General features: G+C 39.8%; 1 protein-coding gene across 3 annotated transcripts in view; it reads right to left on the reverse strand.

Annotated features, from left to right (window-relative positions):
- Positions 1–546: 546 nt before the first annotated feature.
- CRYBG1 (crystallin beta-gamma domain containing 1) overlaps positions 547–23,363 on the reverse strand; it is a 65,592-nt gene continuing 42,775 nt past the window's right edge. For all 3 annotated transcript variants that reach the window (XM_064447521.1, XM_064447522.1, XM_064447523.1), the window contains exons 14-22: positions 19,167–19,293; positions 18,952–18,984; positions 17,299–17,408; positions 16,906–17,035; positions 13,043–13,182; positions 9,198–9,321; positions 7,860–8,018; positions 4,827–4,989; positions 547–1,935 (exon numbers count right to left, since the gene is read on the reverse strand). In XM_064447521.1, the coding sequence (XP_064303591.1) occupies positions 1,847–1,935; positions 4,827–4,989; positions 7,860–8,018; positions 9,198–9,321; positions 13,043–13,182; positions 16,906–17,035; positions 17,299–17,408; positions 18,952–18,984; positions 19,167–19,293 (1,075 nt within the window). In that variant the 3' untranslated portion in view covers positions 547–1,846. The remainder of the gene's footprint in view (positions 1,936–4,826; positions 4,990–7,859; positions 8,019–9,197; positions 9,322–13,042; positions 13,183–16,905; positions 17,036–17,298; positions 17,409–18,951; positions 18,985–19,166; positions 19,294–23,363) is intronic.

Consider the following 23,363-nt stretch of genomic DNA (forward strand, 5'->3'; position numbering starts at 1 on the left):
TTGTGGCCCCACGCACAAATGCACTGAACGCATGCTTGTATAGAAGCATCCATTCCTCAGAGCCTGCAGCTATTAGACACCGTGTGTTCACTCCTCAGTAGCTAGCTGTTGTGGAGGAGTTATAGACAGAGAAGGGCACGAGACAGAAGCAAAACTAACTGTAAAATGTCAGCTTTCAACCTTTAAAAATAATTTTGATAAAAAGTTACCTAACTTAAATTTATTTGTAAAATGCTATATTATATATAGCAAGAACACATCAATATGACAAGTACCACTGTTTGGAACTAATGACAACACATTTTCTATGAAGAACTAAAAGCAGCACATTTCAGAGGAACAAAACTTCAGTATGTCTGTACAAAAGGAGGAAAATCAGTAAGGCACTTCCTCTAGGGTGGTAACAATAAAAGCACCAGTATCCTTTGAGGCAATACAATAGTAATGAAAATGTTAAACAGACTTACTATGCAAGACAAAGGCCTGGATGCTCCTAGGAGCAGCTTGTAGTAACACTGGTCTAAGCCAGAACAAAACACAGCAGCATAGTACAAGACTTCGTTTGTATTTTACCCTTTTGCCAACCTTATTAAGGAAAACTAACAAAACCAGGTGAAGAGCAGGGCAACAGAAGAACCTCCTGCAGTCATTGGTGTGTTTTACTTATCACGAGCTCTTTACTAAACCAGTAGCGGTTTCTTTGAATGGGCACAGCCCTTGTGACTGGGCACGTATCCAGGCTTGGCTGTGCCCCTTGCTAGAGCAGCCTGACACTCCTGCCCAGCAGCAGCTGGGAGCCTGCAGCCCACTGCAGCCGTTGCTCTCCAGTGCCACCAGAAACACCTGGCAGTCTGGCATTTTCCATGGTAAATCCAACAGGCAGCAGCTGAAAAACTTAGTAACCACAGCACTTAGGTGCTGTTGCAGCCTTCTTTAGTGATACTTTCCCTAAGAATTCTTGTTTTCTCTGTGATTTTGGAGGTCTGGAAGACTCTACTTACTGGAACTGTTTTAAAAGGTCAAAATTTGACTTGGCAAAGAAGTAAAATACCCATAACTCAAAAAGTTAGGCAGCCTAGAAGATGGGCAAGTTCTTCACATTCTGATGCATCCTTTTGCCAGCCCTCTCTTTTTCTAACAAACATCTACTAATTTACATCATCTCTGCAAGAGAAAATCTAGATTTTTTTCTTAATTTAGGACTTACTATATCAGCATACTAACTATATTTGAAGCCACATGTTAAAAATTCTTTGGATGTGCTGTGCGCTAGCAGTCTTTAAACTTTCAGTAAACATAAATTTGGTCCAGTGAAACAAATATATTAATTTCCAGGAGTGAATATTTCTCTATACTACAGCCCATAGGTCCAAGTTGCTATACCCACATACACACTGCACTCCTGTCCTTTATAAAATAAGCTTTAATTATTTTTTTAGCCCTTCTCTCAGCTTAAAAAAAACACAACAAACAAAACCCAACTTTAAAAAATAATTTAAAATTATGCATATTGACTATTTTGGATTAACTACTCACTGACACAGCTGTAACTTATGGGGCCTCTCTTACCTTTAGTTCTTCCCCTCTAGCCTGAGGCATACTACCACTCTCTATCTCACAGTGAGTTGTGATGATTTAAAAAAAAAAAAAAAAGGTTGAGAGACAGGCTTTTACAGGGGTAACAATTTCAGACTGAGGTGAAATCATTCTGTTGCCGTGTTCTTTTAAAAATTGCGAAGAAAAGACAAAACTCTCTTTGTTGATCCTGTATCCTTCAGAGATGGCAGTGCCAATTCTAGTGTCTGGAATAACGGCTAATCCAAACACCATCTTTGCTCATTTGGGTTCATACAACTAGTGGTTCCCAACACTGCGTTAACTTTTCTTCGCTGAATGTGTTGACAACAACATGGTCGCGATCGTATTGTGCGCCCCCTGTAAAGAAAAATTTCAGAGACTGTAGGTTTCAGGGCAACTCTCTCAAGTGCTGGTGTAGCCAGTTTCTTTTCTCCCCAGGGCACTGAAAAGACAAACTCATTTTCATCACTGCCTGCTTTTGGAGTTCATTATGAATCAAGGGAGCCTGCCTGCTCTTCTCCACCCCTTCAGTAGTTCAGTACCTTGGCTCTTTCAGCCTGATGGGAAAAGAAGGAAACACTGCAATACGGTCAGGGGTAGCTCCTTTATGACCGTCACTTCCCAGAAGTCAAACTCGGCTGTTCAGTTTCCCCTCAACAGTTGTCAGTTGTCACTTTGCTCTAAAGATGATGTTTACATGATGAAATAAGTCCTGCTGCTAACAGACAATACGAGCATGACCACGCCAGGGGTAAGGTCTGGTACTCATCTACTCTGTGCCATTATAATCCTGGATTTTGACCAGCTGCATCACAAGTCGCCATACACAGAATCTCTCCCAATGTTCAGCTCTTTCCACGGGCGAAATACAACCCCTTCTTAGAGGGGCTTCATTTACTCACGTGATGCAATGCCAGACATGTTCCCGTAGAAGAGCACCATTAGTATTCTGACAAACTCAGAAGCAAAGAAACATTCAACTAGAGCTGAAAGTCAAAACTGATTTTTTTTCCTCAGACCTAGTACATACCACAGAAGCGCAGGACGCGTCCATCTCCTGTAGTACAACACACCTGCAACAGCAGGCAGTATTCCCACTGGAAGCCAACCATTTATACAGAGCACGAGGACACTCCTATAGGCACTGCCTTTCATTCTGCACCCTGACAGCCTCACCCGTCCCGAATGAGCAAAAGACAAGCCTGGCAGCTGAAAGCTTATGATGAATGTATCAAATATGGATTCTAGCAGATCTCAGAAAGAAATATGTTAGGCACCTGGAGTGCTGCATGGGCAGGCACATTCAAGAGCAGCTCTTTTATACTAAGGAAATGCCGTCTCAAGCCCCTTAGCTGTTCTCCACTTCAGGAATCTGGGGGAGGCTTTCTGGTGCTCCTGTCCCAGATCAGAAAGGTATCTGAGAAGGTTAACACCAACATGATTTCTCTCCTTGCCATCACCAGGCAATTACTAAAATGTAGTAGGGATACAGAGCAGAAACACTTGCAAGTTCTTCAGAAAGAGGGGAAAGAAGGGAATACCAGATCAAATACTCCCACGGGAAAAAAACTAAACAAAACCAACCAGCAGCTACCAAAAATAACATTAGCCGTGTAGCTCAGTTATTGCTGTGAGCGCAAAAAATATTTTGTATGCGGTGTCTGATAGAACATAAACGTTTTATAATGGGATAAGATGGGATTTTTACCAGTGGAACACAGACTATTTACTTTGATAGAGGCGTGCTCTGGACAAAGCTTTGTGCTACACCAGTATATCCACAAGGTGGCATGCACGGCTGAGCAACTGCATTCATTTGCTGAAGAATTCATTAATGCTCAATTTGTGGTCAAGAATGGATCAGCAGAATTGGCAGAAAAAGGTAATGTTCCTACTAGGCTTTCTCGAATACAAGCTAAATGTACTTACTCTTTCATATTTACCATACAGATTTACTTTTTTTTAAATTTAAGAGTGCATCTATGCTTTAATCACCAGACCTATCCATTGTGAGGTTCTAAATTATAAATGCAGAATACGTAATTGCTTTTAATATGATTAACTGAAGACAAGGCAGCATAATAGTATTTCTGTTTGTCTGGTGAACTCGGAACCGACTTTCGAAAAAGGTATGCAGAGTCATTGTGACTAAAGACTCTCCCTTGAGCTGGAGTCTTGGTAAGTTTCTTATTAATCATCACTAGCTTTTTTATGGCAGTAAAGAGAATTTGTGATTATTTGTGCCAGTGTTGTATTATGGTCGGACATTAGATAACCCTTTCTCACAGTTCTGATAGCCCTTCCCTTTATAGGTCTAACGTGCTGACTGCTGACTCTGTTTTGTTTTGATTTTGTTGGTTTGTTTGTTTTGGTTTGTTTGTTTGCTTTGGGTTTTTTGGGGGGGGGAATGTGTTGATTTTTTGGTTTAGGTTTTTTTGGTTGTTGGGTTTTTTTGTGTAATTGCTGTAATTAATGTCCCAGCAACAATGCAAAATTAATTTTAAAACAGCTAAAAAATATTAACAGCTATGGGAAATTATTATTCCCCCCCACCCAAAAAATGCAGGGTTATGCAAGAATATCGGATTATGCTAATTCTGCTAATCACGCCATTTGTTGCTTTTTCAGATCTTTTCAGAAACTGAAAACAAAGCTCAGAAACAGTTTCAACATGAATAAAATTGCTGTGACAAAAGTGACTGTAAAACATGCATCGAGTGCGCACAGACCTTAGGCTGCTATGGCAGAATCTCATGTTTGCAATAAAGGTATAGCCATTAATAAACAAACGAAAAAACTTCTTGCATCTGATCACATCAGTGTACAAGCCTGCCTTTGCTCTCCTAATATCCTTTAGCTCTTGCATCTACAACTACTATATAAGAAAATTTGCTCTATACAAATTAAAGTTAATGAGAAGTTAGGTTTTTCTTGCTTCAGCATTTTAAGTAATTAGATTCACATCACCCAGTGCCCCGTAAAATTAACTGAGGATATCTGCAGTGAGTGGACACTGGGAATACAAGATAAGCAAGTACTGTGAGTTATTAAACTCTGTTTAGAAAAAATGAAACGAAGTCCTAGGGCCTGTATAATTCAGGAGGTCAGACTAGCTAATCGGGTCTTTTTGGATTCTAGATTAAAGTAACTATAACACCATCCTTAATTTATAGGCACGTTTAGTGCCTATCCCACTGTAAATACCATATAATTAAGACACAATGTAATGAGATAACACATTTGCTTACCTTTGATATCTAAAACCAGCTTGGGTTTCATCTTGCTATAAATCCTGCCATCGGGACTAATATGCCAATATTGTTTGTCCTCGTTCCGCTCAAATGACAGACCAAGTTTAGAGCCAGGAGTTATAAGATTTCCAACAATTGTCAAGCAGCAGTCCTCTGCCATCTGTATCATCAGAAAAGCAACAGCAATTACTCAAAACAGCCTTAATTCTAGTATCCACTCTTTTTCAATCAGATAGGAGAGATGTCAGCAGGTGAGAACAGAATCTAGGAACTACTTTCCCTAAAGGAATGTATTTTTGCCCCAAATTCAAGACTACTTATTTTTTCTTTTGTTCCTGTTTCTACTGACAGTCTCCACTACATAAGAACGTGAAAATAACCATGCTGTAACAGATCAAAGGTACAGTTAGCACCTGCCCCTAGCAGTGGCCCATAACAGATGCCGTGGAAGATTACATTCACTCTGCTCTTGCATGCAGTGTGTTCCTGGTAATCTCTCCCAGTCTACACCAGTTTCCAGCCCAGAGCTGGTACCTTTACTACTCGGACGGTTTCTGTCCCGTATGTGCATTTGTTAGGCACTACCCACTGAGATCAGTGTAACCCCTTTACATGAACACCCGTCTGTGGCAAGCAGGTCCAAATCTGAACTGCTACTGTTAGAAGAGAAAAATGAAAAACAATTTGATAGGCAACTATTAGTTTTATTTAATGCTCTCCTCAACACCCCTGCCCCCCTTCCCCTCCTTTATTTTAAGGGTTGTCTTGTTCACGCTATGTTTGGAGAGACTTCAATCACATCATCTGTCTAACTGACCCCCCTTTGCAGGCTAAGAAGTCGTAGCTATCTTGTCTCTTCCTTGCACAGAAGCCCTCCACCTCCTCTGCGCATCCTTTTTTTGTTCTTTAATCGTTTCTAGCTCTGCAATAACCTTTTGAGGTAAAGGACATAATGGCACAGTATTAAGTATATGAATTTCACAGTGTATCAAAATAATCATTTGTTCTTTGTTTTATTTTCTTTTCCTAGTCATTTGTATTACTTGATTTCAAAACTCTGCAGCTGTCTTTATGATTAAAAAAAGAACTGGCAAAAATCAAGCTTACTTGAAAGGAGTATTAAGGCTGTATTAGTAATACATTACAGTTAATTATCCTGTGTGAACAGAGATTTTCAGTAGATCACCATAAGCCACCTTGTAACTTCCAAATGGACTCCAGCAGCAGATTAAACAAACACCTATCTGCCATTGTTGATATGGCCCTAAATTATTAAATATACAGTTCTGAAGAAGTAGTACTTATTACTATCATTACCTGGAATTGAAGTAAGTCAGTTTAGTTCTCCAGTTCTGAAATTATCATCTGTATTTAAAAAATGTTCTCTAGCAAGACCTGGAAGACTCAAAGCTTACATATTAGGTCCACTAGGCTACTACTTCACCCATCTCCAAGAAACTCATGAAGAGTGAGGAGACCTGAATTCGTATCTGCTCTTCATATCTGTTTCTGACAAAATGAGCACAGTAACTTCCATATCATGCTTACTGGTTATCCCACCTACCTAAAACAGCCCTTCCTTGAGAACCTCAGACACACCTCAAGGTACCATGACTCAGTCAGTGAGATGACCTAAGCTTAGTGGAAGAAAGGCACGAGTTCTTCCAATGCCCTATGTCTGCCTACGTGCACGTACCTACCCACCCACGAGCTTAATATGCTTTTTAAAATGTGGTGAAAACCAATTTTTTGTGCAAAATACATTTACTGCCCTTCAACAGAAAGATGGCAGAGCTCTGTAAGAGTTCAGTCATTTAAGATCAATGTTGCCAGCCTGCACGCCCCACTAAGCTACCTGACTGCTATACAGCACGAGCCATGTGCACAGTTCCCTGTGCACAGAAAAACTGCTTTATGAGATACAGGTACAAAAACCGAGCATTTATCCAAAGCCATGTAACACCACACTGTCTCGATATGAATACTTTCAGTGAAATGTCCAACAGGCACTGTCAAGAGAGAAGTCTTTTGTATGCGATACTAAAGCTTTTAGCTTACTTTGCATCATTTTGCTGTCTGCATAAATCCCTTTTACGACTGCATGTGTCCTGTAAACATGTCCAAACAATGCCTTAGCTTATTAACAGTAAGATTCTTCCCTCCAGCATCGATGACATAGTTATAAATAGCTCCTTTGAAGTTATACAATCCTATAGAAAAAGTTCACATGATTCTTTGCAGTCAAGCTGTTTAACAGCATTAAAAGTAACTTAATTTTCTTTGGCCCGCATCCCTACCTAAGACTGTTCATGCTTAAACATTATGAACTGCGCATACCTCTGCTCACCTCAATGACAATTCACACATGATTAGTTTTATGGACTGTGAGAAAAGTAGGACTTCATTTGGAAACTTGCACAGAGGAATGGAAAAGGGATGAATTCACAAATACAGGGATAACCAGAAACGAACAAACAAACAAAAAACCCCAAACAAAAGAGTAGGATTCCATCTTTAAGCTTGCCTGAATGCAGAAGAGGATATAACCTACATTATACTAATTGACCTACCACAAGGTATGCATAGTTCAAAATATTATCAGGAAGAGTCTGCATTTTAAAAAGTGTCCCCTGCTTTGACACTTTTGTGGTGTTTTCACTGTGGAGAAAGAAGGCATGAGAGTGGAAGGAGCTCATGAAGGGCAAGACAATGATCTGCTGGTGTTGATTGTACTTATGAGGCTACTATTCTTTACGGGAAAAGTAAATCATAACTAATCATAACTAATCATAACTAAAATCTCTCAAAATCAATGATGTCAAAAAAGGTATCATACAACTAGTTTGTATCACCTGAAAAAGCCAGAGTTCAATTAAACAAAAAAACAACCACAAACCCCTACAAAAATTATATTACAGCTGAAACAGAATAAGTCTATAAAATAAAATAAGATGATACAGTAGGAATTGAATTCAGAAAGCCCTACGTCGGAGAGGAAAAGAGAAAATTCACATTGAACTTGAACCTCACCCGGCACCTTATGAATCCATCCTGATAAACCCAGATTTGGTCATCTGAGTCTGTATCTTCTGCAACCTGTATTCTGAGAAGATTCAGATTGTCTAAGTTTCCATCAGCTGACATGAATTTTCCCGTTTCCTTGTTTCGAAGCCTGAAGTACACACGTTTCTGCAGAAAACAACAGAACTCTTTAACCACAGTCTCAGCACAGAACACATCCTGCTCTGGTTAACTTCAGAGCAATTACTGTGCAGTGCTGAACCCCGTGCCTCCCTTTCAGAAAGCTTAACTTTTCTATTTTAGAATGTAATTCCAAAGTCCATAAATATCTAGGACAAGCCAAGCTTTGAGAACTCACCATTCTGCATGGAGAGTTTTAGGCTTTCCTATGGACTGAGATCAGCACACAGTGGAAAGCTAAGAACTTTTAACTGAGAGCAGCACTAACTTCTCTCTGCTAACTTCTTGTATAGAGGCTCTTAGCTTTCATTAAGGTGCACTTATGCAGTGCTGCTTATTTCACTGGCAGCAAGTATTACACTGCACATTCATGCTGCGGCCTGTTACACATTAACATTTCTGTTCAGACAAAGCTCTCAGCCAGGGCAGTCAAAATGCATTATTCCTAACTCTGCTTAAGGCTATACAAAGACAACGCTATGGCAGCAAGCAAATGCATTTGGTTACAGGTACAAGTAGTCTGTGAATTAGAAAAAGTTGTTTCCTGAATAAAATACAGCTCAACAAGAACCTCAAATGTTAAAGCTCACAGGACTGCTGCAGCACTGGACCAAATCACATGGTCCTTATTTAGAGCAGCAAATGAAAAGGACACCGCGAGAATAAGTTTTGCATTAGATTTGCAAATTATTCTGCCAAATAATAAGCAGGGAAGAACCTTTCCCCCTAAATCAACACAAAATCACTACTAATTGAAGTATCCAATTTTGTTGACCAGTTTTCTTGTTGCTTGAAAAATAACGCAGATAGTGCAGACAGTATGCCACTGACCAGTTTGGGCACTAATTATAAAACAAAATAATTCATATATAGTATAGCCATTATTTATTAAAATAATTTAGCCAATTGTATGCTGTCTTCTATACTTTGGTTTAAAGTATGCTTAATGAACAGTTTAAGCAGTAGAACTGCAAAGCCATGTAGCATAATCAAATAGCTTTTGATTATGACAAGTGAAACTGTAAAGCAATTTCTTTACAGTTGCCATTGCTGAAGCTTGTGACACGCATCAGAACAGTAACATTGCTTCCAACTGTATAATATTCCCTCAACCCCATTACAAAATATAAATTACTACTTGACAATCTCATGTCAGAGCCTACTCACCTGCAGTAAAGGTCTCAGAGAACCTATCTGACAATAGCCACTCACTTTATACCAATCTGGAATTTCATTCGGTGATAACAACATCTGACGCCCCCTGTAATTACTATGCTCATAAATTATCCATCTATGAGAAAAAAAGGAGAAAAAAAAAAGACAGAATGCTTTTACTGCCAAATCCTGCTTTGGAATCAATAAATGGGTTTAACAGAAATCTGCCCCACAAAGTAGTAGTGTTTAGTTTTGGAAAGCCAATAACCTTCCTTTTAACAGGTCTTCAAAAATAATAAAATTTTGTCCTGATTTAGATCAACCACATTAAGATGAGTACACTGGAGTTTACGTTTTAAAGCCGTTATTCAAAAATTACAAGCTGAATGAAACAAAGTATTTTCTTGCCTTAAAGGGAGAAGCCAACTTTTAAATATCATCTGTTTTCAGGAGGTACTGTGACTCCTCAAGGAGCATATATGGGTCTGTTGCATATGCTGTATATGCTAGATTGTTGCATGTGCAAAACCAGTAGTTCTGTATCTTAATTTGGACAGGTCTGACCCACACAGGAAAGAACTACTAGGGATGCAGGCTGCAACAAGCAAATACTGGAACTCAACAGGGTGAAGTTCTCTAGGGTATTTTGGTAGAGGTTTTATTTCAGAACACCTTTCTTCTTTCCAAATACTGGGGGGGAAGCTCAGGGGGAAGACAGAGACAAAGCATATGGGAACATTTTGTATAGAATCATAGAATCATTTAGGTTGGAAAAGATGTTTAGGATCATCAAGTCCAACTGCTAACCTAGCTCTGCCAAGTTCACCACTAAACCATGTCCCTAAGCACCACATCTACACGTCTCTTAAATACTTCCAGGGATGGTGATTCAACTATTTCCCTGGGCAGCCTGTTCCAGTGCTTGACAGCCCTTTTGGTGAAGAAATTTTCCCTAGTACCCAGTCTAAACCTCCCCTGGTGCAACTCGAGTCCGTTTACTCTTGTCCTGTTCCTTGTTACTTGGGAGAAGGGAGCGACCCCCACCTCGCTACAACTACCTGAAAGGAGGTTGTAGAGAACACTAAGGTCTCTCCTGAGCTTAGTTTTATCCAGGCTAAAAAGCCCCAGCTCCCTCAGCCGCTCCTCATAAGACACATGCTCCAGACCCTTCACCAGCTTCGTTGCCCTTCTCTGGACACGCTCCTGCACCTCAATGTCCTTCTTGTACTGAGGGGCCCAAAACTGAACACAATATTCAAGGTGCGGCCTCACCAGTGCCGAGTACAGGGCGATGATCACTTCCCTGCTCCTGCTGTCCACTCTATTCCTGATACAAGCCAGGATGCTGTTGGCCTTCTTGGCCACCTGGGTACACTGCTGGCTCATGTTCAGCTGGGTGTCAACCAACACCCCCAGTTCCTTTTCTGGCAGGCAGCTCTCCAGCCACTCTTCCCGACACCTGTAGCGTTCCATGGAGTTGTTGTGGCCCACGTGCAGGACCCAGCACTTGACCTTGTTGAATCTCATACAGTTGACCTTCGCCCATCGACCCAGCCTGTCCAGGTCCCTCTGCAGAGCCTTCCTACCCTCAGGCAAATCAAAACTCCCACCCAACTTGGTGTCATCTGCAAACTAGATCCCCTCGTCCAGACCATTGATAAAGATATTGAACAGAATTGGCCCCAGTACTAAGCCCTGAGGAACACCACTTGTGACTGGCTGCCAGCTGGATTTAAGTCAATTCACCACAAATCTCTGGGCCCAGCCATCCAGCCAGTTTTTTACCCAGCGAAGAGTACACCCATCCAAGCCATGAGCAGCCAGTTTCTCCAGGAGAATGCTGTAGGAAACAGTGTCAAAGGCTTTGCTAGAGTCTAAGTCGGCAACATTCACAGCCTTTCCCTCATCCACTAAGCGGGTCATCTTGTCATAGGAGGAAATCAGGTTAGTCAAGCAGGACCTGCCTTTCATAAACCCATGCTGACTTGGCCTGATCAGCTGGTTGTCCTGTACGTGCCACATACTCAAGATGACCTGCTCCATAACCTTCCCTGGCACTGAGGTCAGACTGACAGGCCTGTAGTTCCCCAGATCCTCCTTCCAGCCCTTCTTGTAGATGGGCATCACATCCAACAGATTTCCTAGCACACATCCAACCATGCTTACAATTGCATTGACAGCAACCTGTCAGAACCTGACTTCCGCTTCTCTACTACAGGCACAGTCAGTGAATTACAACTAGACTTTGAAACAGGCTGCTATACAGTGCGATCTGTTGAGTTTTCTTACACTGATTTGCTGTGACTGTCCAACAGCCATAGGTTTCTGAGTACATGAACGCTCTGTATGCACATTTTCCTGTTACCTCCTTTCCTCTGATTTGTCAGTAGTCATCTGTATCCACAAGAAGCACATTCACCTTAATTTTGATGCTTTTTCACAGCCTAATACACATCTAACCCCCAGTATGAAATTAAGAGAATTATAAACAGATGTCTCTTAGCAAAAGGAAGAGAAGATGAAAACCCCTTCAAGTAAGGGAAGCAGTAGGAACAGGGACACTCTGAAACCCGTATTTTGACACAATGAAATCAGGATTTTCATATCATACTCTACATGTTTCCAGCTATCAACCAGAAAAAAGCATATACATTAATTGGATAGGAAACACACACAATTCACGACTCCATTACCTGGAATCATGGTAGCCATGTTCTCGGCAAAGTAGTATCTTATGTTTGACTTGATGTTATTTCATGTTATGGAAAGTGAGAATCAACTATATTGTGGTTAAGGTAAAAGATACTGAAATCTCAAGAGACTTAAGAATACGGAGCATGTACCTTCTCCTATGACCTTTATGTTTCAAATGTCAGTTCAGTGTCCTAAGAAAACCCTTTGACCAGCTTATCCAGATAGGGAAAAATGGTTTGCTCTACCAGTCTGGTGTTAGCTATCCACTTGAGGGCAGTCTTAAGCTATCCAACAGCATCTCTCTAGCACACATCTTGGAAATATAAGTCTTCAAAAGAACACATTTAAATGCAAAGCAACAGTAACATGCATCTATTAATGAAAAAATAAGTCACATTCTTCAAGTTAGAAAAAAAATTGAGCATATACTTGGGGCAAGTATCTTGGAAGTAGAGGTTAACAGCAGGAAAAATCACAAAATGATAAATTTAACAGATCTGCTGGAACCCTGGAAAAAGATAACACACTAGTTTTCAAAATGCTTCCAGACAGTTTTTTGATTTCTTCACAGACTACTTTTTTACACGCTCTTCAAAAGTAAATTTAGGGAATGCAATTGCTTAAAAATAGCTGAGAAAAATTTAACTGCTAGATTTACAACCAAGACTCTGACCCAATTACTGAAGTAAAAGGGATTATTACTAATGCCAAAAGGGGCCAGATCATGATCTGATTGTACCACTGTGTCCATAACATCTAGGTAAAAGGATGAACATGAAGACTTATTAAAACATTTTGAAATTGTGACATGACACAGATCACAAACAGAATTTTTTTTTTTAAATGATTGAGACCTAAACCAAGACCACAGAAGTTGGTTTTAAGGATGCTGTGCAAGTTGGCTTTTATAATATGGCATGAGAGAAGACACCAGTTTCCTTGTAAGCTTTACTCAAATTCATTTCAACTTCTAGCACAGGGCACAGTCAGTGATAGCATGTTCTTGAAGCAGGATGTGAAAAGGTTCTATAACTAGAAACTGCATTAATGCACTGCACACATTATGATATTCTAATTTTATACTACTTGGTTTCTAACACCTGTAATTTTTCTATTGAATAAGTACATCATTCTAAAGAATCAAAAAGTTATTTTAAACTTACATGCCGCCAAGGACTTGAACTGAAGCTATTTGAGGACTGTATCCCAGGAACTGGAGATTTAAGATTTCTGTACTGAATTTTATTTTCTTTCCTTGGAAACCCACCTTTTCAAAAAGAGCTATGCATGGCTCAGACAGCTCCTGTAAAAGGAAGACGACACTTTTATAGGATGTCAGAACTCCAGACGGTGACTGTGAACATGATTACTCCACACAGCCCTTTTATTTCTGAGGTTTCTTCTTGATTGTATAAGATCAAAGACCCTGAATAATGTTTTTGCTCTGCAACAGGTTACTTAAAAGAAATTTAGAAAGTAATAAAAAGCCTTTATACAAAACACACAAGGGATCTTCTTGCATGGAACGTAAAACTTCCTTAAGGCACACACAAAGGTCTCTGTGGTTGATTCCTGAATAATACCTTAAGTATGTTTTAAAATACATTCTAATTAATGCCATATCCCTCTTCCATTGCACTAAAACCCACTTATTGTAGGAATTTTCATCTTCAGACCGAAACACACAGTAAGCTAATATTGATTTCTACAGCTTCAAATGACAACAGCCTTGTCAGCACTGCTTAGCACTTACTGCTCTCATTTATAATTCTTATAGTAAGTTATGGCAACATCAATCTCTGACTAGACAAAAGCTTCAAGATTCATACTTCTGAGGTGAAATTCATGGCTCATGTTACTGCAAAAGCTGTAACATCTGAATCCTCTAAATTGCTGTGGGGAGATGATTCTTCTCCCTGTCAAAATGCTTCTGGTGTCAAAGGGATTCTGCCCACATGAAGCTCCCTGCACCACTGAATCAATTTTAAATGTCTTCTGGATAACGAACCTTGGACTCTTTTCCTCATGGCAAGGTACCTATAGTGGACTCGAAATAACTTCTCATAATTAAAGCTTTCCCCTGGAAGCTGGGAGGTAAGGGTTTGAAATCCCTCAGGGTAAAGTCAGTTAAGCGCAAGTGTCCTGGCGCTACAGTTTATGCTCATAGATGAAATGACTATGCCACTCCCTTTCTCTCAAGTCTTCCAGCAACGACTGCACAAAACCAACACCATAGCCAGAAGTGCTTCTTCCTGCTGGCATGTGTTCAGCATGCTCAAAACACATCAACTGGATCGGGAACGCCTGACATGACGCGAAGACTCGACAGACTCCCATCTGGCCTCAGGCATGGAAACAGGCCCTCCGAGGCAGAGGTGGCTCCATACACGCATAGCAGTGGATATCCACACTTCCTTGTGACTCTGTTAGGCAAGACTTCATGCCTACCAATTTCTAGACAGTCCTTAAACTCCTCTTTAATCTTCCTTGAGGTGTTTAAGGGCCTGGATGACAATGTTGCATGAGCGTTACCATTATCTCAGCAGTGGTCCATGTTATCGCACAGCAGCTGAGCTATGCTTCCTGACTGCACGCACGCTGCTAGGCTGTGGAAAATGCCAGGAGAGGCCTTTCAGCTTACTCCAAAATCAGAGTACACTCATCCCCACCATGAAATGTTAACACTAGTCAGTGTGTCATATGTCATCACGGGTAAAAAGCCCAATAGGAACAGTCGCACCATGATGATGTCCCGGTGTCTCTTGTCCCCTCAGCCCTTTTACAGACCTGCACACCTGCACTCTGAGACACGCAACTGGTCAGGCAGCAGGCCCTTAAGCCATATGCAATGCTTCAGAAATAATCCACTTACAAAGAAAACACACAGACAGAAAAGGAAATCCTCCAATTTTCTGCCACACCTTCCACTCTGGGCATTTTTTAGATGGAGTAGCAACACTGTTATATAAAATGTTCTCCACAGACAGAAGTGCAAAGTCAGCTCACAAGTTTTCTTTCAGTTACTTCCCATGTGCTGCACTGCACGAAGCTGGTGCTCCTGCATATCTACATTTATGTTTCACAGAGTTGAAAAGAAGTTCATTAAAAAGAAGTATTTTCAATACAACAGTTCAAGCATAAACCACATTCACAGTTGTTTTTACAGTATGCTCAGGCAAAAGAACATGTGGCAAATTCAAGAAAGAAAAATGCCTTTTTTGGTCTGCAGCACAACCATCGGGAGCATGCAAAGGAAGCACAATCAAGAAAGGTACAGTGGTATAAAAAACCAAAAACCTTGAGCCTACAAAAGCCCTTTTAACTTTCACTTCCAAGTTTATCAAATATCCCTTTCATTTCCTTTTTTTTTATGGTCCCTTAGAAATGGATCCCTGCAAAAGGGAGTTAAACTAGATAAGCAAAGTAATGTGACATATTAAAATAGCGAAGGTGCTTCTTGTACAGAAATGTCACAGAAAAATCACAAGGGAAGTTATGGGAATGGCAGATGGTGGGGAAGAATTAAGATCGGCTCTGCCAAAAAAGGTCCCAAAATAAATCTGACAGGTGAAACCAGTATCTAGAATAACAACGTTCAAGCTTTTGTAAAATTACGAAAAATGAACGGTATAATATGATCACTTCCACCTGACTTATTATTCTCTGTATTCTGGTTTGCTAATAAACCACTGAGCAAAGCAACCCATTTTTCTCTTCTCTACAGGTAGGAAGCCTCTGAAGAAGGAAGCAGCAGCACATAACTTGCAGCCAGATGCAGCTCTGTGCTGCAGTCTGAAGTGTGATAAATTGTAGGGCTACAACAGGTTTCAGAAGTTTAAGTTCTTATAAGATGTACAGAACTGGCATTTAGCTGTTTTAACACAACAGTCTCTGCTACAAATTATCTTCCAAAAGTAAGAAGATCCTTCCAGCTTGAAACAAGCATTTTAAACCCAAGAACTTGATATTGACAGGTACAAAAGAGCATATTTTAATTCATGGTGATCACCCACCAAGCTTGGGCAGAAACACTTCTATTTTTTTTAATAGTATCTGTCTACTGGACAGCCAAAGAGCTCAGAAGCCAGACTTACTTGCTGCAGATGTTTGTTTACACTGTACATCAAAATGCTCCCGAGACATGAAAGAGGATGACACATTTTAGTTCTCCTTCGTCAACTGCTACATCACTGACAGGTTAGCAAAATTACAGTGGAGTGCAATAAAGTTGCCAAATTCAAAGAAGAGAGTCAATAGTGTACTCCTCCTTTTTTAAAATGAGTACCATCTCTTCATATTGCCGTAAGCTCCTGGATTCTTGACCCCATTTTGGTCTTAAAAGATACTCAAAGATTCTGTACATGATCCATCATAATGATTGGTTATAGTCTTGAGCAAACTCATTCCTCACCAATGATGAGTTACAAAATATGTAAATGTTGTTTAGTTTGTATCCACCACATGTAACAACAACACTGTCTGATTTTGCCACATGGCACTGGGTGTTGCTTTACTTTATCTAGACGGGCGCATTATTTTGTGATTAACTCAAACTGCATTTCCCTGATGATAGCAACAGTGTTTTTTAATTACATGTACTTCATGTAAAGTTGCTTGGTTAAGTCTGCTTTTTTAATATACACAAAAAAAAAGGTCTGTAGTACAGATGTTTCCTGATGCTGTCCTACTGACATTTCTCAACCCACTCTAAGTGGTCTTTCCTACTGGGAAATAAAGAGTCTATCTGACACATCTTTGACTCTTTACAGAAGTCCTTAATGTTATTAAGAACAGTAATCCCAGACAGCTGCTTCTGTGATGTCCTCTCCTCTGCAAAAGCAACACAGAGGTCAAAAAAACTGACTGCAGCTAGGATTTTTAACTGCTACTGCATAGGAAAAACCAAAAAAAATACTCCTCTGTTGTCTGTGTGGCCCTAGCATTTTTACTGTTGCAAAAAATGGGGAGGTCAGAGTCATCAGTGCACTGATCTTTACTTCACAACATTTCTAATAGCTTTACTTACAATATTTATAATCTGTAAAGATTTTAGAACCGCCTGGGGTGAACAACCCATCGCTGTCAGGTCAGGATAGATTCCTTCTTCTAACACATACTGGTTACCGCAGAATTCTTCCTGGTCATACACTATGCAGCTGCAGGAAGAAGAAGAAATTACCTCTTAGGAATTCTGTGCAAGTAAAACAATGCTAGCGTTTGCCTTTAGCAAGAGCTATAGACAGAAACATTATTTACAATGTTTTGTCCTGACAAGCTAAAGATTGATGTGTAAACTGCAAAGCATTGTTCTCTGTAAGTCCCCATATATGAAACCACTTCAGGTGTTAGAAAGCTGGTTGCTTTTTACAAAACTTTTACCATTTTAGTGATTTTGCAATATTCATTCAATATAACTTACCTGCCATCTAAAACTTTTGAAGACTTCACAGCAAATGAATCAATACATCTTGTGTTTTTGTCAAATATTTGGCAGTTACCCTTGAATTCAGGCTCTGAAAATAACTGGACCTTTAAAAAGTTAGAAACATATTTAAAAATTCATTCTTCGACCTTCAGTAACGTGTCTCTGCCATTACTTCTATAATTAGATTAGAAAATACTTAAAACACCCAGCCTTCCTCAGTTACATATACTTTTTGTTACCTCTTCAGTGCTGTACTCCTTGTTCAAGACAGCAAGGTAACAATATCAAAAATTACTTCTGGCTGTAAATCACTCAGTAACATATGAAATAATTAAAACAACATTAACAAAGATAGCTCCTCAGACTATCTGCTGGGAAGGTTTTTAAATCCCCACAGAATGGCCAGAATAGGCACACCTTTAGTAAAGAGCCATAAACGGTTTTGCTTTAGATTATTAATCCGCTTAATCTCCAAAATACATACTCTTCCCCCTAAATGAAAACTATCTGTCTCTCAGAACATAAATGGTGCATAATCTTGGCAAAGTACTCAGCATGCCAACAGGCATGGTATATATTCCCTGAGCAGATGGGTTTTATGTGTTACAGCTATAGTTACAGTCATGTCAGTTCTTTCTCTGCTCAGAGGATAACAGAGCATACGTCACCCAGAGTCTTTTGTCCTTGTTAAAAAGAGAAAAAAAACTTCTAAGCAGCAAACCTGCTAATTTTGTTAGAGGATAATTAGCCCTGATCACACAGAAGTCATTCACATTATCACATGCCTAGCAGCTTTATTCACTCTTAACAGAGATACAAGCGTGGGCATGTACAGGGTTCTCCGAAGAGGAACATGCTGACAAGGGATGCAGCCTCTTCACTACAAGCCAGTACTTCTTTGTCTCCTTAGGATAAGGTCTTAATAGGCACATAATATACAGATGAAAATAATTTTTCATGCACATCGCTGAAAATAAGCAGCCTTGAGATTTTTATTCCCCATAGTTTATACATTATCCCTATATAGGAGATTCCAGTAAGGCATGCTACTAATCAAGAATGCAAACGAGACAGCTAAGACTTTTCTCCCTAGTTTTCACTTCCATGGCATACTCACCATTTTGACCGAAATTAAAATAAAAGTAACTTTGTACAGGGACAAACACAAAAAGGCTCAGAATTATGAAAAAGCTGGCCATTAGCCTCACTGTCATAACTACAGATTAGTATTTGCACATAGGAGACAGTCCAACATAAAAATATGTTAACTCACTGAACAGACAAGTTCTCTCTGCCATTTCCTTCTCTTAGTTATTGACAAGCAGTATTTGGAGCTTCCAGCTCCAGCTCCTCACAACAGTCACCGATACCCCAAAACAGCTCACTTGCTGAACCAAAACATTGCCTGTGCCCAGAGAAAGTTCTGATGGCAGCCATGTATTAAAACCTACTTTCCTTGGGCCTTAATGTGCCTTACTCAAGGGGTCTGAAAAGCAGCCTTCCTTCGCCTGCAGTTCTCACTGTTTGTCTTACTAGTCAACCATCTATGCAAATACCTGGGTGTTACACTAGACAAAAAGCCATTTCTTTATTTATACGTTACAGACACTACACATTATGTTTCATGCACTTAGAGAAATATCCTACCTTGACTTTACCCCTTTCGCTTCCAACAATCTCCTGCAAAAGTTTGGAGGGGAAAAAAGGGAAAAAAGTGTTTTAAACAGTGCTAAAATAACAAACATAAAAGTTTGTAGTAATTATTGTTTAAAGAATGTAAATAATCTGAATTTGACAGAAAAAAGTATAGCTCCAAATACTTCAGAGAAACTTGCAGAACAAGTATAAAATGAACTCCTTACCATAATGATGGGTTGAACTGAAGATATTTTGCAGTTCTTCCCCCCCCATGCCTCAATGCTGGGATAAAGCCCTTTAGCCAGTATATACTGCTCCCCCGTAAACTCAGGATTCTCATAAGCAACCCACCTAAGAGAGACAGAAGAGGACAGCGATGGGCAGAAGTCACACTACTTTTCCAAACTACTGATGTGTATATTCATTACTGTCTAGATAATGTAAGAACAAATAAATTTCTTCAAGTGCCGAACTGTGACACTATTACAACCCTAAACAAACCCGTGTATCTGATACTCCAAAGCCCATGCACATACACCTCTCCAATATTCAACTACCCCTGCAGTGCTTTATTTCTAGCCTGAAGTATCTGCTGTCAGCTAATCTTGCTATGCATAGCCTACCACATTAAATAAACTTTCTATTATTGCGTTCTTCTAACCTTGGCTCCATATTGAAAGCCCAGATAAAGCATTTCTGCATTGGCACTACCTTTGGTTTTGTGATAACCTGCATCACTTGTTGCTTTCACTGCTAGACTTCCCAAACTTTCCCATAATTACATTCTAGCTCTTTCTTAAACTCATCTTTTTTGTTTGTTTTTGACTGCTGATATTAGAATTGGCCAGAGTAACAGCTGAGTTTCATTCATTGTACTTATGCAGGTATCAGGACATCTTGCTGGTTCCTGGTTCTACAGATAATCTTCTACTCATAGTCAACCAGCTTTTAATTTTAGCCAATACGTTGAGTAACTAGTATGTGATAGGTTGTGCCAAAATCCACTTTCAGTGCAGTCTTCTTACAGAGTTTCAACGCTAACAAGAAATTTCACATCATAAAGCAGTAAAATGATACGGAGCTTATCATTTGCAGTGGAGGCTAACTCTCACCATCTAAATTCACCATAAAATGATCTATGTGTGTCAAGCAACTGGATTCTGTTACACTGCAGTTTTATTCCAAGAACAAATGCCAGAGTCTCTGCAGATATAAGAAGTGGGATAACTTCAAACCTAAATAAAGCTGTATCAACATGTATGTGCTGAGAGTATGAGCTTTGTATTATTTGTCCATGCCAAACACTCATATAGTGATTCACATTTATCACTATTCACATCTCTTGGTTTGCCTCAGATGTAATCAATTATTCTAACTTGTTACGCACTAATTACTTAAGGCATATTTCAAGGCACATTTCAAAATCACCTCACAGTAATTCATCAGAGAGACATTGGTATGTACAGTAAATTGAGCAGACAGTCCAAGTGTCTGAGGTGTGTCTATACCTGTATGCCACATATACCAAAAGCTGTAGAAATGAGGTTTCCTTAACTAATTTCTTCAGCAGACGCTCATTAGATTTTTCAATGCACAAATGCCAGGCTACAACTACACTGCATGACAGTTTAACTTGACTGAGATTTCTGCGATCAAGTGTTTCTGATATCAACTGAATCATAAAACATGCCAGATGTCTTCTCCTAAGATTCTCCTAAGAATCTCTCCGTTGGAGTTTTTTCATTTCCCCCATTTAAAAAGAAGCCTGAACACAGAAGTAATCAACATATCTCACTTGCACATGTTTATGTTGAAACCAATGGGATTTAAATAAGTAAGTACCACTCTCCCATGCAAGTCAGCCCATGCAGTTAGTGAGTTTCTAGAGTCAGGGCTTATTGGTGAAATATTTGTGCTTTTCCGCTTCATTCAGAAGCCCATACAAACTGCTGAGAGTAATAACAACATCAAGGACAGGCAGGTGAATTCAGTACCAGCTAAACCTGTCAGACCTCTAGACTATCCCTAGGAAGGAGCACTGTCTTAATCCAACTTCTGACTTAACAGAAAGGCCTGGAGAGCAAGACATCACCTCCAGATCTGAGCAGGAGAGTCACATCCCAGCTGCCAGGCACCACAAAAACTGAAGTACTGCTCTGCAGCACGGCAAAAACAACCCTGCCCCACAGGGAGTGAGTTCTCCTAACACAACAGTTTTTGTAACACCCAGCCCTACAAATTGTCTTAGGCTGAGTAACAGCCTCATCCCAGGTTGCTGGCAGGGTAGTGCTGGAAACCTTCACTCCTTTGCACCATCCATGCCCCTGGAACCAGAGATGTAGAGAGAAGTGTAATTTATATATTGTTAGCACTGTTACAAGCACAGTGTCTTTCCCCAAAACCTTCTATATATGATGTCTAGGAAGCGCAGTGCCAAACAGGGTCTGGAAGAACAGCCAAGAACCCAGACACAGACAAAAATGACCTTTGCCCATGGTTAGCCCAGGTCTCATCTTACCTAACTTTGTGTTTTAAAACATTGTCCACTTCTCATCACGCATGCTGCTTTTAACGTTAGCTGAGAGGGGTAATCCCCCTGTTTGTACTGCTCAGACTCATTTTAGGATTTGACAGATTACCGAAGTCCTGGAAGGACCTTCTCTCTCAGCTACCAAGGAAATGGCAACACCTTCATTAAACCAAATGCCATAGTTATAAAAAATAAGCTTTCAGGCACAGAAGCACTTCTTCAGGTCTGAAACAGAATCCACAATCTTTAAAGCTTAAATATTACACAGAGGCAATGGGTCTAGATTGGCCTATACATGCTAATCCCATAGACCACAAGGGACCAGGAAGTTAACTGGCACTTGCAGATTTGTAGCATGATTAACAGAGAGGTGGAGGTAATAAAATTCGGTTTGTAAGAGAAAAAAAACCAAGGTTCTTTATCATACCCCTTCATGCTTGTGATTCCTAGTATCCCAGGGACCTACAAACTTTAATTTCCTGACTCCTTGAAAGGTTTTGCCAAACTTCAGTTCAGCTCAGTTCAGAGATGGAGGAAAGTGGAAGCTCTGTTTAAAATTTTCTCCCACAGGGTACCCAAGGGCTCTTGCCCTTTTCAGCTCCCAGCAGAGGTTTGTTCTTATACCTCACATCTCTTTAGTTTCACCCATGATACCTTCCCGAGTGCATCTGCATTAAATTTACTACGTTCTGGCTCCTGTATCATGAACTGCTCATCACCTAATAATTTCCTTAATCTCACTATCCATATTTACACCAGAAACAGCCAAGTCTGCACTGTGGACTAATTACTTTAAAATTAGGGGAAAACCAGGCTGATTACATGACCACAGTAAGATAAATGCCTACGTAAAAAAATAAATCTGGAAAAGTTCTTCCACCAAGTTCAAAAAGGATCAACTAAAAGACGGTCTTTTTCAGGATTTTTGGCAAAAGTTTGATATGTTTATGGATAAAGAAAAGGCACGTTTCAACCAAGCAATTCCTGTGATTTTGATCACTATTAAATATATGCTTGAAGAGTTTTTAAGCAGAGAGGAAATCAAAATTGTACAACAGTTGATTTTAGTACTTGCTTAAACTTGTAAAGGGTGTTACCTGTTGCTAGTAAGTATTTCCATTTTCCACCACTTAAAATTCTGCCAATTTGGAAGCAAACATCAAACCCTACTTAAAAGAAAGGCCTCTCTTTTCAGGCTTTGTCCCACCCCAATGGGAGAAGAACAAAATATCTTGGGTTTTATGCTTGGCCAAGCTCTGAAGTACACTCAAGAGCAAAACACTTTCATTTTTGAAGTCGTCAATCCTCATCACTTTAGGATATTTCTTTCAGGAGGTCTTTACAATGGATTTTGCAAAAATCATTAAAATATTGATTGGAAACATTCTTCAGAAACACAGTAGGTGAAAATTTTAATGCAGCTAGCGTTCAATTACCCCAAAATGGAATATTCACCCCCCAAAAGCAGAGCTAGGCTGTCTTCAGCATACAGTTTAGAGATGCAGTTTAGCTTAGAACTTGTTCGGTAGTATCTGCACGCTGCAGTGCCACGCTTTCTTTTCTTTGATATACCCTTTAAATTGCAGGGCAATCAAATTCATTATGTGGGAAATACAGATCATCTGTTACCGCTATAACTGCTTACCCCAGATACCTGTAGTTAGAAGATTGCTATGAAAGGTTCAGGGCTTCTTACATGTTTTGTTTTTTTTAAATAAAGTATTTTCAGTATGATACCAGGAAGGTTACTTCAAAATATTACGACAAGCTTTTACTGAATCTGTCACAGCTCACAATGACATCACCTACGCTACAGTCTAAACAGCTCAGGAAATTGCTCAACGGATTATTCATCACTCCATGACTGCTTTCTTGGAAGGAAAGATATAAA

Source organism: Phalacrocorax carbo, chromosome 3 (assembly GCF_963921805.1).
Source record: "Phalacrocorax carbo chromosome 3, bPhaCar2.1, whole genome shotgun sequence".
NCBI classification, from domain to species: domain Eukaryota; kingdom Metazoa; phylum Chordata; class Aves; order Suliformes; family Phalacrocoracidae; genus Phalacrocorax; species Phalacrocorax carbo.